The sequence below is a fragment of the Bombina bombina genome, chromosome 6 (genome assembly GCF_027579735.1).
Source record: "Bombina bombina isolate aBomBom1 chromosome 6, aBomBom1.pri, whole genome shotgun sequence".
Classification (NCBI taxonomy): Eukaryota; Metazoa; Chordata; class Amphibia; order Anura; family Bombinatoridae; genus Bombina; species Bombina bombina.
The window spans coordinates 334,799,494-334,818,517 of record NC_069504.1 but is presented as its reverse complement, the minus strand read 5'-3'; the positions used below and the strand labels follow the sequence as shown (position 1 = coordinate 334,818,517).

Genomic DNA, 19,024 nt, shown 5'->3' with positions numbered 1-19,024 from the left:
GACTTCTATGGGGATATCGAAAATGCAATGGTGTTTGTGCGATCTTGAGTGTTTTTTCCACTTTTTTTCCTCTATTGATTTATGAGGGGCAAAACATGCTAGTGCAATATATATATATATATATATTGTTTTAAACTTGTAATACGAACGTAACCCAACTAGAGCAAAAAGCTTAACTCTAATAGAGTTTTCACAATTGCGAGAAAAAAAAAACGCCATTTGTAAACTAGCTCTATGTGTTTAAACCCTGCAAAAAGTGTTTAAACTAAGGTAGTAGTAGTAGTGGTCAAGACTCGCAGTGATCTGCAGGTACCGAGCTGTACTTCTACTTTGTGTTTAACTCCTTTGCTGGGGTTTAACACACAGTAGTGATAGTCTTAAAATTACATTCTCTAGTGAATTGTAATTTTGTGCCTATTTCTATGGCTCTTTAAAGTATATATATATATATATATATATATATATACATACATACACACACACACACACACACACACATACATACACATATATATACCTGCACCAATCTCCGTTATTTGATGTCTATAATAATCTTCTGCCTCAAATGTTATTTATTATAATTAATATTAATATTAGTATTGGCTATTACCCTTTTTAGGAATTTCTATTTCAAATTTAACCCTTTGAAATATCTTGTCACTTTTCTACTCACAGCGTGTATACAAACAAATGAGTTAATTCATGAATAAATGTATAATACAATATATTTTTACTGGCTTTAAATTCCCTGGTGCTGTACAATTTTAGGTATTTCCTCTGACCACCTCATTTTTGAACTACTAGAATGAATATGTACATCTCTGGTATATGTATTTCTCTTGTGTATATTTTTTGATATATTGTTTTCTCATGACTGTTGTTAATGTACTCTGTTTGATTATCTATATCTGCTATCAAAATGTAATGTTGATATTAGAGGGAATCCTTACTAAGGGTTAATCCCATACTTGGATGTAAGGCTACACAGGCATTGGTATATTTGTCAACCAATTATCTTTAAGGTTTGCTTTTAAATGGGCACCACAGGTATACTGAATTAGCTATGATTACGGCTACCTAGCCGAAATATGTTAGCCTTCAGTTTGCCTGTGATGCCTTTCTAACAAGTATTTGGACACTCCTGGAACCTTTTAACCTTGCGAATAAAGGATATGTTTTTACTTGCACTGGATCGCCTACTTCATTTTTTCACTTTTATACACATTGCCAGACAAGATCCAGAGGCAAGGGGAGCTTGGTAACTTACTTGTATCAACACGGTGACTAGATCGTTATATTGTATACCGGTAACTGTGGGGTAGATTGGACACGCCCCCCAACTGCACACCTCATACTACAGCGACGCTGTCGAATACAGCAGAAGTTTGGAGCGGACTCTCCGGAGACAAGAGGCAGCTGAGCCAGGGTCTTAGACACACTACAAAGCGGTAAGGGATTACAGCAACAGGCTGTTTGAGCACCGGTTGCTCCTGTATATCTTTGATTGTATCCCCTGCCGTGTGTGTTATTACCCGTACGTCTGAAGTATTATTGCCAAGTGTTTTCGGCCAGACTGGTGCTCGGATTGACCGCTATACATTAGACACCCTGTATAGTGAAAAACTGACACTTTAAATCCGTGTACTTTACTAGTCACCATTTGCATGTGATACTATTACAAGTAAGAACTGTCTATTTTGACTTTAATACCGCTCACCAACTTTGATCAGTGAATTCCTTCTATTGTGACTGTGTGTAATTTAGCTGCTTGCTGGCAGCACTGTTTTTCACTGGAATTGATTTGGTGTAGCTCCTAAATTCAATTACATGGAGGAGTCCGGTAACAGTAGTTTCTATTCCCTTTTGCCTGTTACTGAAATAGGCCAGGATGACATGGATATGGAGTCTTTACCAAGGACATCTCAGTTTATTCATTGGGAGAACCTTTTGATGCTATGGAAAAACTATTGATAAAAGAGCATAAATTAAGATTTGACATTTGGACTTTTGATAAATATCTGAAGCTAAAAATGGTCCCCAGAGGCCTAAGGGTTAACAAATTTCCTACTTTTTTTGTTACAGACCCTGATTTTGTTGAATCTTGGAATCTCATTTTATCAGAATGTTCTTTCAGATTGATGCATTTAATGGTTACATTTAAGACCAAACAACTTGATAAAGTTAGGGAGGATATTAGTTCTATGCAAGCTGAAATGAACAATAGGATTTATGATATAGATTTTCCAAAATTTGATGGTATTTTGAAACTTGCCATTACCAGTTCTAAAAACCAAGTGTTAAATGTCAAACACAACAAATGTATACATGAACAGACTGACTATGACAACAATACGGTCTATGAATGGGATCATTCTCAACACAGAGGTAGTAAGAATAAAAATAATAAAAACAAAAATCGTAGGAGAAGACGATCCAGAAACAGAGGTAGAGGGAGACATAATGGGTCTTCTGATAGGGAATCTGTATGTTCAGGCATGTCAGGGAGTGATGTGGATTCTGGTGAGGATGGAGCCAATTCAGACATAGATACCACTAGCAAAGTGACCGAGGATATCCTAAAAAAAAACTGATAAACAGGTGACTATTGTCTGTCCTCCATCCAAATCAGAAACTAGGGATCAACAACAAGCTCAAAAAAATACTGTTTCTAAATATGTGACTAGTGTTCCACAGACCAATACTATTGAAATGATGCATAGTGCAGGTGAAGACAGGAGGGTCTTTGACCAGGTTTTTTACAAACCCCAGGAGAAAACTGGGATAGGACAACAGAAACAGGAGAGATATCAACTGAGAGGAAACAAGAACACAAAGTATCAATAAATAATAATGTGATTAACCTTTCATCCTGTGAATTGTCTGATATACACTTGAAAGTTTTAAACCTTGGTTTAAATTTTGCCCCATCAAGTTCTTTTGACCTGTTTAAAACAATGTTAGACATTAACAGACTGATACGCACACTTACCCTACGGAAACACTTTGATGGTAACACTGGGGATGACATACACACTCAGACTGACCTATCAGAAAGTAGTGAAACTACTTCCCTTTGTAAGTCTCCCATTTCCCACTCCCAACTAAATTTCCAAGAAGTATGTGATATTAACACACTGGAAACTTTGGATATTCTTGATGACCGAGAAAGACAGCTTAAAACCATAAATAGTTTCAGTGGTTTTAAAAAACCGTCCGAGTTCTATCCAATACATAGTCGCGGCAACATACTTGAGACTTTTCATAAGTGGGTAGAGGATGACTTGACTAAACTTTCTGAACATAGAAGAAATTCAGGGAAACAGAATTTGTCCACAAAAGAGAGGAAGGCACTCAAAGAACTCCAAGCTATGAAAGAAATCGTAATACGCTCAGCTGACAAGGGGGGCTCAGTGGTTATTATGGACAGAGTTGCATATGTTGGGGAGGCGCATCGACAGCTTGAGGATACTTCCCAATATCTGCACCTTGTTAATGATCCCAATAGGATGTATCAGAGAGAGTTGAGATCATTACTGGATGATGGTTTGGAGGATGGGCATTTCGACAGGGCCACCTATGACTATCTTTTAGTCGATAGCCCTGTGGTGCCCATCTTCCACCTTCTTCCAAAAGTCTCAAATCTATTGAAAATGTCCAGGGACGGCCCATAGTGAGCGGTATAGGGTCACTCTCTGAACATCTTTCTGAATGGGTTGAAGCCATACTACACCCTTTTGTGCAGGCCTTACATAGCTATGTCAGGGACACTAAGGACATCATTGGTGTATTAGAGAATACCCAATGGCATGCAGAAAGTTACTCTTGGTTAACAGTGGATGTCGTGGCTCTGTATTCCTCCATACCCCACGAAGAAGGATTAAATGCGATTGAATTCTTCCTTAAGGAACACTCTGATTTCACGAGTGGATTTACTAACTTTGTACTCAGAGCCACGAGATTCCTGTTGACCCACAACTATTTTCGGTTTGAGGGCAGATTTTACCTCCAGAGATGTGGGACTGCTATGGGGGCAAAGTTTGCCCCTCCTATGCCAACCTCTTTATGGGTTGGTGGGAGCGGTCCCACATCTATGGAGGTGAAAATGCCTTTAGGGATAATGTAGCGCTGTACCGGCGCTACATTGATGACCTGCTTTTCATTTGGCAGGGTCCACTGAACAAGGTTGAAGAGTTTATATAGCAACTTAACATTAATGATGTGGGTCTCAGCTTTACGTTTGAAAGCCAGGTTAAGTCAGTCAATTATCTAGACATTACACTGACAGGAAAAGACAATGGCTGTATTTCCGTTGACCTGTATAGGAAACCCATAACCAAGAACACACTCCTACATGCAAGAAGCTGTCACCCGAGGCATGTTCCGTTTGCAGTCGCCAAAGGGCAACTGATTAGGGTGAAGAGAAATTGTACTGACGGGTCTACCTATACAGATCAGTGTAAGCTCATGAGAGATAGATTACATCAAAGAGGGTATCCCACACATGTCATTAATAGGGCTCAATCCCAGGTGGATAAGATTGACAGGAAAAATCTGTTAAGGGAATCAAGAAAGGACAAGTCACCGACTGCTCAATCGTCATCTAAGGTCACGTTCGTCACTGACTTTAGTGATGAATACAATGATGTTTGCAGGATAGTAAATAAACATTTTCGCATGCTATCAGCTGATGATAAACTAGTTAGCAGTGTTGAAGGGGGTCTGCGCTGCTCCTACAGATGCAGCAAGACAATAGGAAATTTTGTTTCTCCATCTGAAATACCGTCATTGGCCAGTAATGCTCAGAGTGCCTGGCTTACACATAGGGGGATGTACAAGTGTGGCAGGTCCAGGTGCAGACCGTGTGAATTCTGTATCTTTTCAGATACTTTCTGGTCACAAGTCACAGGAGAAGAATTTAAAATCTCGTCCTGCCTCAACTGTACATCCTCCTATGTCATCTATCTTATCACGTGTGTCGAATTTCACTTACAATATATAGGCCTCACGACGAATGAGGTCAATACCAGAATACATAACCACTTGTCTACCATTAAATTGGGTGAGGCCACGACTCCCCTTGTAAAACATTTCAAATATGTACATCAGAAAAGAAATGATACATTTAGATGGCAAGCGATTGAGTGGATCAGGTACCCCCAGAGGGGTGGAGACAGAGATAAGATCCTTGGCAAACGTGAAATGTTTAAGCTACAAACCAGGGTACCTAAGGGACTCACCTCAGAGTACTATCTTATCAACTATTGGAAATAACTTACAATAGTTAATTTGTTATGGATTATTGTCCATCCCTCTGAGTTGGGTGCCCCAAGCCAGTTTCTCAGACTCTCATTCGTGAGCATCTTTTGCTCTTGTATGTGTTTACACACAGTGTCAGTCGTACATGGCCTTACATCTGACTCTGATGTTATGTTGTACATGTATATTTATTGCTACATATATATCAAATTTCTTTTTATTGTTTATACGTTGTGAGTAATTATATTGACTACATGTAACCATGAGCCTATTTTTGGCTCCCATCCTTTAGGGATGCACTTATTCAGTCTTCAGCAAGATTGTGTGTATTTATTCAAATTGTCATATTTTGAATGCATTACATGTGATTCCTTGTGGTAAGTGATTTTTTAGATATACTATAGGTTTTGACCAATTGATGGGAATTTGCAGGTATAATTGGTGTATATGGTTGTTGGTTTGTGTGAGTGTACCAGCATGTCTGAGATTTAAACAATTTTTTCATTTTTTCATTTTTATCAGCAGTTTTTGAATGGTTCTGTATGTTTGTTGGTTGCTTTTTAAGAGTGCCACTGTGGGTTGCATGAATGAATGAATTTATATGTACTTGTATGGCATGTTATTTTTGGGTATTTGATATGGCTGCTATTGGCTTTTTTAGTGTGTTAGTGTTGTTCAGTATGGGTCTCTTCCCAGTTTCTTTGTAGGGCATGTGGTGCTTTTGATTCTTGTGTTGGTGGGTGAGTGTGTAGGTGTTGTGCGTGGTCAGTTGAGTGTGAATTGGTTTTTGGGAATAAATGTAATTTTATAGTGAACCTCAGTGAGATTTGGTTTGTACCTGCACCAATCTCCGTTATTTGATGTCTATAATAATCTTCTGCCTCAAATGTTATTTATTATAATTAATATTAATATTGGCTATTACCCTTTTTAGGAATTTCTATTTCAAATTTAACCCTTTGAAATATCTTGTCACTTTTCTACTCACAGCGTGTATACAAACAAATGAGTTAATTCATGAATAAATGTATAATACAATATATTTTTACTGGCTTTAAATTCCCTGGTGCTGTACAATTTTAGGTATTTCCTCTGACCACCTCATTTTTGAACTACTAGAATGAATATGTACATCTCTGGTATATGTATTTCTCTTGTGTATATTTTTTGATATATTGTTTTCTCATGACTGTTGTTAATGTACTCTGTTTGATTATCTATATCTGCTATCAAAATGTAATGTTGATATTAGAGGGAATCCTTACTAAGGGTTAATCCCATTCTTGGATGTAAGGCTACACAGGCATTGGTATATTTGTCAACCAATTATCTTTAAGGTTTGCTTTTAAATGGGCACCACAGGTATACTGAATTAGCTATGATTACAGCTACCTAGCCGAAACATGTAAGCCTTCAGTTTGCCCGTGATGCCTTTCTAACAAGTATTTGGACACTCCTGGAACCTTTTAACCTTGCGAATGAAGGATATGTTTTTACTTGCACTGGATCGCCTACTTCATTTTTTCACTTTTATACACATTGCCAGACAAGATCCAGAGGCAAGGGGAGCTTGGTAACTTACTTGTATCAACGCGGTGACTAGATCGTTATATTGTATACCGGTAACTGTGGGGTAGATTGGACACGCCCCCCAACTGCATGCCTCATACTACAGCGACGCTGTCGAATACAGCAGAAGTTTGGAGCGGACTCTCCGGAGACAAGAGGCAGCTGAGCCCGGGTCTTAGACACACTACAGAGCGGTAAGGGATTACAGCCACAGGCTGTTTGAACACCGGTTGCTCCTGTATATCTTTGATTGCATCCCCTGCCGTGTGTGTTATTACCCGTACGTCTGAAGTATTATTGCCAAGTGTTTTCGGCCAGACTGGTGCTCGGATTGACCGCTATACATTAGACACCCTGTATAGTGAAAAACTGACAGTTTAAATGCGGGTACCTTTACTAGTCACCGTTTGCATGTGATACTATTACAAGTAAGAACTGTCTATTTTGACTTTAATACCGCTCACCAACTTTGATCAGTGAATTCCTTCTATTGTGACTGTGTGTAATTTAGCTGCTTACTGGCAGCACTGTTTTTCACTGGAATTGATTGATCAGTGAATTCCTTCTATGTGTGTATATATATATATATATATATATATATATACACACACAGTCACAATACAATATATATATATATATATATATAATAATTTTCAAATAGGATAAGCACTCACTGGACTTCAGCCGTCTGTGTTATAAACAAATTTATTTGTGACGTTTCGGGACAAAAACAGTCCCTTCCTCTGACTGTTTTTGTCCAGAAACGTCACGAATAAATTTGTTTATAACACAGACCGCTGAAGTCCAGTGAGTGCTTATCCTATTTGAAAATTATTGTAATATCTTCATAGCACCCTGGCGGTTGATGACGGATGGTGAGAGTGCACACACCTACAGCAAGAATATTATATATATATATATATATATATATATATATACACATACATACATACATACACACATACACATATACATATATATATATCTATATAAAACCACTTGAAAGTTATTCAGTACTTCTGAATATTCAGTACTTCTGAAAAATGCTTGCTTACTAGAAAATATGACCATCTCTATGAAAAAAAAAAAAAACGGGGTGGATATTTTACCTCAAAATATATTTAGCTCACCATAGTAAATGCTTGGTGAAAACCAAAAAAAAAAAGCCAATCAGCATCATCAGTGTTGAGTTCACACTTTATTGTGATCTTGTAGCATTTCATCATACACTGGTGGAATGTCAAAGTAAATTCCTTAAACTGAGGGAAATAAAGTGACCGTGGCTGCACCTGTCAGATGCATACTCCCTTGTAAAACCCAGTATAAGCATCATTATTGGCTGCTTAAAGTTCCTTTACATTAGGATGTGGCTACTAAGGAAATTGAGGTAAAATTTCTTCCTAACAAAGAGATGTCTATGTGATATTTTACAGTTAGCTTTTTACACATAAGCTTCATCACTTACAGCATTTGGGTAACATTGCTTTAAAGGGATAGAAAGGTCAAAATGAAATGTGCATGGGTAAGTTATTATTGTATTTCTGCAGTATACGCACATATGCTGTGAGGGCCCGCGCACCAGCATTCAAACACCATGCATGCTTAGAGAGCTGGTGGTGGTGTGTATTGCTTCTGAAGACAAAATGTGTCATACAAGCCGCTGATGACTCTCTGAAGTGTAGTGTTTGAATACTGGTGAACAGGCCCTCATAGGATATGTGTATATGCCGCTGAAAAAAAGTACAGGTATACCTTGCTCATACAAAGGGTTAGGGACCGGAGATCTGCTGTAAAGTGAAAACTGCCTTTAAGTGAAACAAGGGGTTTTTAGCTTTCTTATCATTTGCCAGTGCGTTTAACAACTTGAAAACATGTTTGAATTTGAACTAATATATATTAGGTGTGCAATAGCGCTAAGTTTATTTTAACACTAGTACAGCACAGTATTCAATAAAAACTGTACAGTACCTGTAAAATTGTGTCTCTGTGTTGTAGTCTGGCAAATTTTACTACAGTAATTGTCACTGAGTGCACTCCAGTGCTGTAAACAGACTGAAATGAGAATAGCAAAATTGTGCCAGTCGTACAGGAACGGAACTACTGTGGGTGCATAGAACGCAACTGTGACCGGCCCCCCGAGGGGGGGCACAGTTTCAGAAAAAACAACTTTTTTTTTCCAATAAAAAAAACATTGACCTGCCGCTGCCTGCACTGATATCATGTGAGTGTGATGTGATTCTTCACTAGTGTCTCTGACTACAGGGGTTAGTGTTTCGGTTTTACCCATTGGTGTTTATGTGTGTGTGTGTGTGTATATATTTATGCATGTATGTGTGAGTGTGTATGTTTGTGGAACCAGCAGATTACAGACCTTGTCACTACAACATGGGGGGGTAAACAGTGTCACTATACAGTACCACTATATACAGTACAGGGGGGCTGAACCATGTCAAAGACTACTGTGGTCACTATATAAAGTACTGGGGCAGGTAGGGTTAGGCCAGCCATTTCACCGGCAGATTACAGACTGTTTCACTAACTCGCTACATACAGTATTGGTGTGTTAAATAGTGTCACTATATAAAGTAATAGGGGGGCTGGATATCTCACAAACTGTGGGCACATGGTACCCCCTTTTGCAGACGTAATCTAATTCACTTTTTTTTCTGTGTTAAATGTTACAAAAAAAAAAAGAAAAATTTATCAAATACACATTTTTTTTTTGGGGGGGGGCTTCTTAGATTCTTGCACCTGGGCCCGGTGGTTTCTAGTTACGCCTCTGGTACAGTACTATTCCAAAATCCTTGGAGGTTGAGCTTCAGCTCTACATTAGCGAAGCATTGTAAAGCGAGGTATACTTGTAATAACTTTAACTAGAAGCATTTTTGCTAATTAAAGTATACTGGGAAAAAAAAGCTTATATTTTTGACCTTTCTATCCCTTTAAGACACAATTATATGGCATAACTGAACTTTACCCTGGATTCCCTTGTCTATAGTCACATTTATAGAGACCACTTGTAAAGAATGTAATCCTCCACTATTCACATTTAAACTTTAAAATCAATAACCCTGTTTGCAATGCTAATACAGTATATTCAATAAACATGATTAAAATCTGAAAATAGATTACATTTAATAATAAAGCAATTATTCTCTTCAGTAAAAGGTTCATATATACAGACTTATTAAAACTTGTACAGAGTTCTGTGTTACAGGTGCAGAGCTCCCCTGCTGTCGCTTGTCCCCCTGCTGGTGACAGGACTGCTCCGCCTCCCCCGCCGCTTTTCGCCCTGGCGCTGACCCCGTAGCCCAGCTGCATTGTGGGATGGAGGATCGGAGGCGGCGGGGTCTCTGATGGCGGCGACTCCCGTACAGTTGAACTGGCGACGAGTATCCTCATTTACCGGCCCGGTGCCTCACTCTAGGCACGGACACAGAGCAGTTGCCATCCGGGAACTTATGATCATCTTTGGGGGCGGTAACGAAGGCATCGCGGACGAGTTGCATGTTTACAACACTGGTGAGAGGCAGTGATCACCTGGAGAGGCTGAGAGCCTATGGCAGCTGTCATATTGCTGACATGGCTGACAACCTATAGCTGTATACATTTCCATACATTAGGCGCTTCCTCATAGCTGTGTGTTATTTCCTAATAAAGAAGAGTTATAGCAAGTGCAATGTGTTATTAAACTACATATAATTATTCCTACTATTAGTGTGTTTTTTAGAAGTCTTGTTTTTTTATCTGCGTTTACTACTGCTACTTTACCCCCCTGGATTTGCATGATAAGGTTTTCTGCTTGAATCTAGCAGTTCGTGTGTTAAATGCTGAATTAGTGGAAATCTGTTTATGGAACTGAATTGCATATTTGTATATATTGTGTGTGTGTGTATGTATATATATATATATATACCGGTATATATATATATATATATATATATATATATATATATACACACACTTAGTAGGCCAGTGACTCAATCAAACGAAAGTAGTCCATATTGTAAACTGTATATTCTGAACATGTTTTATTGGTCTATATTGTGTGATTTTTTTTTTTTTTAAATTCACAGTATTTACGATTCAAACAGTTTTTTTTTTAAATTAGTTTTACTGCACCAGAAGTATGTTGTTATTCACAAGTGTCATTGAAAATGTAAATGTGTCACAAATGTTTTCTTTAAATTCTTTTTTCTGATAGTGACATCAGTTTAGTGGAACAGTTTATATGTGTTTATACCTACGGTTGTTTCCTTCACATGCATTTGGAGACATTGTTTATTTTTGAAGAAGATGGCATGATGTTGAAATTGAGGAAACATTGTTTTATCTCATATATGTATATATTTAGTGAGAGAGAGAGAACATATCATGTCATCTTCAGCATATGTTATTTAGCTAAAATTTATATATGACTTGCATTTTTTGAAATGAGTGGTGCATGAAAGAGGAAGTCTAAGACCTCAGTGACTAATTAAAATAAAACACGGACTGGTACTTTTCCCCGTGTTTGCAGCTAGTGTGCCCTAACAACTGTCCCTGCATACAACTATCATATATATTTTAATGAATTTATTAATAAAGCTATAAATAAACTGGTCTGTCTGAAGTGTGTCTATATACTTTTGGTAAGAAAGGACACATGTTCAATCTGGATATATTTCTTCTGATTTGGTATGTTATGGGTAAAATGTTTGCCTTAGTTATGTTAACAGGTAAAATCTAGAGGGACATATGACATCATTTGCAAGAGGAGACTTTTCTTTCAGCTAATATTTTGCCTATGATTACTATAGTTTACTTAAAGGGACATAATACTCGTATGCTAAATCACTTGAAAGTGATGCAACAAACTGTAAGGAAAATATCACATTAACATCTCTATGTAAAAAAGGAAGATATTTTACCTCACAATTTCTCAGCTCACCAGAGTGAACCCAATTTTTTTTTTCTTTCGTGATTCAGATAGAGCATGAAATTTTAAGCAACTTTCTACTTTGCTCCTATTATCAAATTGTCTTCATTCTCTTGGCATTTCTATTTGAAAAGCAATAATGTAAGTTTAGATGCCGGCCCATTTTTGGTGAACAACCTGGGTTGTCCTTGCTGATTGGTGGATAAATTCATCCACCAATAAAAAAGTGCTGTCCAGAGTTCTGGTGATAAAAAAAGCTTACATGCCTTCTTTTTCAAATAAAGATAGCAAGAGAATGAAGAATATTTGATAATAGGAGTAAATTAGAAAGTTGCTTAAAATTAAAACACTGGAAAGTGGTGCAGCATAGCTGTAAAAAAGCCGACTAGAAAATATCACCTGAACATCTCTATGTAAAAAAGATATTTTACCTCAAAATGTCCTAAGTATTTACACCCCATTGTAAAGGACTTTAAAGATACACTTTACCCATTTTTTTTCTTTCGTGATTCAGATAGAGCATGCAATTTTAAGCAACTTTCTAATTTTCTAATTAACTAAATTATTTAGATGGGACCGAGTGCTGATTTGTTTTTAAATGTATTTATATTTTATTAGTTAAGGATGTTGATACACCAAATGTTTATGCAAATTTAGTGTCTCACAAAATAAATAAAAACAATGGAAGCTTTGGCAGAGTAGTCATTGCACAAAGCAACATGGTCCTTACTGCAGATATTCGCAAAGTTTTATTGCTAAACTATGTTTGCAAAACTTCTAAAGAAAGAGTTTAGAAATCATAGTTCAGGTTTAATTTGCCTGGTAACAGTTCCTGAATGAATCAAAATTTTCAAACTTCAGATGGATTCTTTATAGTTAAAGGGACATGAAACCCAATTTTTTTTTCTTTTGTGATTTAGATAGAGAATACAATTTTAAACAACATTCCCATTTACTTCTGTTATTTAATTTGCTTCGTTCTTCAGATATCCTTAGTTGAAGAAATAGCAATGCACATGGGTGAGCCAATCACATGAGGCATCTATTTGCAGCTACTGAGCATATTTAGATATGCTTTTCAACAAAGGATATCAAGAGAATGAAGTAAATTAGATAATAGAAGAAAATTGGAATGCTGTTTAACACTGTAGGCTCTATCTGAATCAGGAAAGAAAAAATGTGGGTATTATGTCTCTTTAAACAAAACGGATGAAGCCTTACCTGCTCTGCTAGGCATAACACATTTAGGGATTGTGTTCATCACCTTGCCCTCCCATCATTTACTTGCTTTATTGATGTGTAATAAAGCAACTATTCTTTGAGATCACCTTGTAGCAATTTTTGGCTATGATCTAATTTTTACATGTTTATTTATAAAATATTTTACCAGGAAGGATACATTGAGATTTCTCTCATTTTCAAGTATGTCCTGGGTCCACAAAACATTGCATTGATACAATAGGGTACAATAAAATACAAAAACAATAATAATACATAATATATGCAAGATTTAACATAGAACTGGTATTAAATATATAATCAACCATGACAAGTACATTCTGTTTTGAGATATGCAGAGAGGGATCTCTTATGGATATTAGGCTTGGGGAAGGTTTTAAAGTGTGCAGGAGGTCGTTCCATAATTGTGGTGCTTTGTGGGAAAAAGTGGATTGAGCTGCTTTCTTTTTGTATGGAGGCAGACTAAATAATGTGCTGGTACTGGATCGGAGATTATAGGAGGTGGGAACAGCCGGGGAGAGCATTCTGCTCAGGTAGGGTGGAAGCTTCCCAGAAAAGCTCCCTCCCGTCCCCTTCTATCAGCTCAGGATCTCCTCCTCTCTCTTGTTACTTCCTCACATTCCCGTTTACAGGACTTCTGCAGACTGGCCCCCATCTTGTGGAATTCCCTGCCTCGCTCCATAAGACTCTCCCCTAGTTTTAACAGCTTCAAGCACTCCCTAAAAACTCTACTATTCAGGGATGCATACAACCCACACTAACCTTTCCTAACTCCATTGCTTTCCCCTTGAACCCCTTAGAATGTAAGCCTATGGGCCCAGCTGTTTACAGATCGCTTCATAAGAGCCGACTACAACAGTGAAACTCTCGGCAGGGCCCTCTACCCACTTGACCCTTACAAAAGCTATCCTGTACACCGACTATGTTTACAGCGCTGCAGAAACTGTTGGCGCTCTACAAATACCTGATAATAATAAACTGATAATAATAAAAGCTCTTAAACACAAGGCTGAAAAGATAGAGGGTGCGTCTGGATTCCAGTGACAGCCAGTTTAGTTCTTTTAGCATGTCATAATGGTGGGTCCTGTAGTTACATTGTAGCACAAAGTGGCAGAACGAGTTATACAATGTATTAAGTTTATTAAGGTGAATTAGCGGTGCAGGTGCATCAGCATTTGCTGTGCAATCTTTACTGTAGGGCTGAGGCAGGATTTGTTTCTGTACAGGGCACCTAGTTTTGGATAGAGTTAAGATGCAAGTTTTTCTATGTGGAGGCCAAAAGATAGATTGGGGGTCTAACAACATACCCAAGTATTTGAAAGAGTTGACTGCGGTAAGTGTGCAATTTGATTTAGTTTTAATGCGTAGATGGGAATTGTGTAATTTAGGTACCATTCCAAAGATCATTGTGACAGTTTTGTCAGTGTTTAGGAAGAGTTTGTTTTTTGAGATCCACTTTTCTATCTCTGTGAACTGGTCTTGGAGCACTGCCTCAAGCTGCGGCAGATCGGATTTGTTTGCATAGATTAGCATTTCGTCTGCATACATGTGTACAGTTGAGGACTTGCAGACATTTGGCAGATCATTTATAAATAATGTGAATAGTAGGGGGCCGAGAATGGAACCTTGGGGAACACCACACGTGACTGGGAGAGGGAGGGAGTCACTGTCAGAAATGGAGACATATTGTGATCAATCCGATACATATGATCGAAACCAGGTTAGCACAGTAGTATGTTGTGGTCTACTGTGTCAAAGGCCTTTGCAAAATCAAGGACGTCTTCTATCTTCATCCCGGTGGGGGAAAACAGAGCAATCCTGGCGGGCGATGACATCTTGCGCGGAGCATCCTCTTCATATGGTCACTGTTGTAAACTGAAGTTGAATGCAAGGTACCTGTTTCAAAATGGTGTACCTTGCATTCCTATTGGCTGATTTGATTCTTAAAATTCAAATCAGCCAATAGGATGAGAACTTCTGAAATTCTATTGGCTGTTCAAATCAGCCAATAGGATGAGAGCTACTGAAATCCTATTGGCTGATTTAAACAGTCAATAGGATTCAGTAGCTCTCATTCTATTGGCTGATTTTAAGAATCAAATCAGCCAATAGGAATGCAAGGTACGCCATTTTGAAACGGGTACCTTGCATTCAATTTCAGTGTACGTCGGTGACAGTATGAAGAGGACGCTCCGCACAGGATGTCATCACCCTTCAGGATAGCTCCTCGCCACCAGGATGAAGATAGAAGACGTCCCCGAGATGGATGAAGGTGTCACCGCCTGGATGAAGATGGATGTCCGGACTTCAGGAACCATGAGTAGATTTTCTGGGGTTAGTGTTATATTATATTGTTATTTTTTAAGGTAAAATAGCTGTTTAACTCAGGACAATGCCCTACAAAAGGTCCTTTTAAGGGCTATTGGTAGTTTATTGTAGGTTAGGGGGGTATTTTTGGGGTGCTTTTTATTTTTATAGGGCTATTAGATTAGGTGTAATCGTTTTTATTTTTGATAATTTCGTTTATTTTTTGTAATCTTAGAGTATTTTTTATTTTTCGTAATTTAGTAATTGGTAGTTTTTTTTTATTTTATTAGAATAGTTATGTTAGGTTAATTTATAGTTTAAACTTAGTTTGTTTTATTTCACAGGTAAGTTTTTATTTATTTTAAGATTGTTATATTATAATTTTAATTTAAAGTTAGGGGGTGTTAGGTTTAGGGGTTAATAGTTTAATTTAGTGTTTTGCGATGGGGGTGGCGGTTTAGGGGTTAATAGGTTTAGTTTAGTGTGTGCGATGTGGGGGCCGGCAGTTTAGGGGTTAATAGGTTTATTTAGATATTGGGGAGTGGCGGATTAGGGGTAAATAACTTTTATTAGTGTCGGCGATGTCAGGGAGCGTCGGTTTAGGGGTTAATAGGTTTATTTAATAGTCGTGATGGGGTGGCAGATTAGGGGTTAATAGGTTTAGTTTATTAGTTACGATGGGGGGGCTGGAAGTTTAGGGGTTAATACTTTAGTATAGTGTTGGCGATGTGGTGGGCCGGTGGTTTAGGGGTTAATAGGTTTATTTAGATGTCGGGGAGTGGCAGATTAGGGCAGTGACGTGCGGTGACATCAAAGGCTGGTGAGGCAGTGGCTAGGATACGCCTTCATTCTTTAGATATCCTTTGTTGTAGAAATAGCAATGCACATGGGTGAGCCAATCGCATGAGGTATCTATGTGCAGCCACCAATCAGAAGCTACTGAGCATATTTAGATATGATTTTCAACAAACGATATCAAAAGAATGAACAAAATTAGATGTAAATTGGAAAGTTTAAAATTGCATGCTCTTTCTAAATCATTAAAGAAAACATATGGGTTTCATGTCCCTTTAAATGGTGTCTTAGAAAACTGGTCAACTTAGTAAACATCTGATTTTAGTCTAAAGGATTGTAACAGAAACTCTTGCCAGATAACAAAATGCTTGCTCTGATTATAAGATCTAGAAATCCAGGCCTATTAAAATATGTTTAAAACATACTTTTTACTTTTAATGCTGCAAATTATGCTTATAGATTCCTTCATTATTCAGTAAATATAAAAATGTCTTGATCCAGTGGCAGCTGGTGAAATTGACCCCACCCCTTTAAATAAAGCCACATCCTCAGATGGCACCACCAATTCATTAATTAAATAAATAAATAAAAGGTAACACAGAAAAGCACTCGGGGAGGGAGACACAGAAGGTTAGAGAGAAAGAGAGAGAGAGACACAATCACACAGAGGGTTAGAGAGACACATAAGGGATGAGAGAGCCAGAGGGGGAGTAAGAGAGACAGGGATAGAAAGAGACCATGGGGGAGAACGACACATAAGGAGAGAGACGGGGAGAGAGATGGATAGAGAGAGAGATGGATAGAGAGAGAGAGAGAGACAGAGGGGAGAGAGAGACAGAGGGGAGAGAGAGAGAGAGAGACAGAGGGGAGAGAGAGAGAGAGACAGAGGGGAGAGAGAGAGAGACAGAGGGGAGAGAGAGAGAGAGAGACAGAGGGGAGAGAGAGAGAGAGAGACAGAGGGGAGAGAGAGAGAGAGAGACAGAGGGGAGAGAGAGAGACAGAGGGGAGAGAGAGAGAGACAGAGGGGAGAGAGAGAGAGAGACAGAGGGGAGAGAGAGAGACAGAGGGGAGAGAGAGAGAGAGAGACAGAGGGGAGAGAGAGAGACAGAGGGGAGAGAGAGAGAGAGACAGAGGGGAGAGAGAGAGAGAGAGACAGAGGGGAGAGAGAGAGAGAGAGACAGAGGGGAGAGAGAGAGAGAGAGACAGAGGGGAGAGAGAGAGACAGAGGGGAGAGAGAGAGAGACAGAGGGGAGAGAGAGAGAGACAGAGGGGAGAGAGAGAGAGAGAGACAGAGGGGAGAGAGAGAGAGAGAGACAGAGGGGAGAGAGAGAGAGAGACAGAGGGGAGAGAGAGAGAGAGACAGAGGGGAGAGAGAGAGAGAGACAGAGGGGAGAGAGAGAGAGAGAGACAGAGGGGAGAGAGAGAGAGAGAGACAGAGGGGAGAGAGAGAGAGACAGAGGGGAGAGAGAGAGAGACAGAGGGGAGAGAGAGAGAGAGAGACAGAGGGGAGAGAGAGAGAGAGAGACAGAGGGGAGAGAGAGAGAGAGAGACAGAGGGGAGAGAGAGAGAGAGACAGAGGGGAGAGAGAGAGAGAGAGGAGAGAGAGAGAGACAGAGGGGAGAGAGAGAGAGACAGAGGGGAGAGAGAGAGAGACAGAGGGGAGAGAGAGAGAGACAGAGGGGAGAGAGAGAGAGACAGGGGGGAGAGAGAGAGAGACAGGGGGGAGAGAGAGAGAGCCAGGGGGGAGAGAGAGAGAGAGACAGGGGAGAGAGAGAGACAGGGGGGAGAGAGAGAGACAGGGGGGAGAGAGAGAGACAGAGACAGAGGGGAGAGAGAGAGAGAGACAGATGGGAGAGAGAGAGACAGATGGGAGAGAGAGAGACAGATGGGAGAGAGAGAGACAGATGGGAGAGAGAGAGAGAGAGAGAGACAGAGGGGAGAGAGAGAGAGAGAGACAGATGGGAGAGAGAGAGACAGATGGGAGAGAGAGAGACAGATGGGAGAGAGAGAGACAGATGGGAGAGAGAGAGACAGAGGGGAGAGAGAGAGACAGAGGGGAGAGAGAGAGACAGAGGGGAGAGAGAGAGACAGAGGGGAGAGAGAGAGACAGAGGGGAGAGAGAGAGAGACAGAGGGGAGAGAGAGAGACAGAGGGGAGAGAGAGAGACAGAGGGGAGAGAGAGAGACAGAGGGGAGAGAGAGAGACAGAGGGGAGAGAGAGAGACAGAGGGGAGAGAGAGAGACAGAGGGGAGAGAGAGAGACAGAGGGGAGAGAGAGAGACAGAGGGGAGAGAGAGAGACAGAGGGGAGAGAGAGAGACAGAGGGGAGAGAGAGAGACAGAGGGGAGAGAGAGAGACAGAGGGGAGAGAGAGAGACAGAGGGGAGAGAGAGGGAGAGACAGAAGGGAGAGAGAGGGAGAGACAGAGGGGAGAGAGAGGGAGAGACAGAGGGGAGAGAGAGGGAGAGACAGAGGGGAGAGAGAGGGAGAGACAGAGGGGAGAGAGAGGGAGAGACAGAGGGGAGAGAGAGGGAGAGACAGAGGGGAGAGAGAGGGAGAGACAGAGGGGAGAGAGAGGGAGAGACAGAGGGGAGAGAGAGGGAGAGACAGAGGGGAGAGAGAGGGAGAGACAGAGGGGGCAGAGAGAGAGACACAGAGGGGGCAGAGAGAGAGACACAGAGGGGGCAGAGAGAGACACAGAGGGGGCAGAGAGAGAGACAGAGGGGGGAGAGAGAGAGACAGAGGGGGGAGAGAGAGAGACAGAGGGGGGAGAGAGAGAGAGACAGAGGGGGGAGAGAGAGAGAGACAGAGGGGGGAGAGAGAGAGAGAGAGACAGAGGGGAGAGAGAGAGACAGAGGGGAGAGAGAGAGAGACAGAGGGGAGAGAGAGAGAGACAGAGGGGAGAGAGAGACAGAGGGGAGAGAGAGACAGAGGGGAGAGAG

At 40.1% G+C, this 19,024-nt stretch overlaps 1 protein-coding gene across 1 annotated transcript in view; it reads left to right on the top strand.

Annotated features, from left to right (window-relative positions):
* Positions 1-10,139: 10,139 nt before the first annotated feature.
* The window catches only part of HCFC2 (host cell factor C2), a 268,454-nt gene continuing 259,569 nt past the window's right edge, over positions 10,140-19,024 (top strand). Inside the window, exon 1 of the mRNA XM_053716965.1 lies at positions 10,140-10,347. Coding sequence (XP_053572940.1) covers positions 10,182-10,347 — 166 coding nt within the window. The 5' untranslated portion in view covers positions 10,140-10,181. The remainder of the gene's footprint in view (positions 10,348-19,024) is intronic.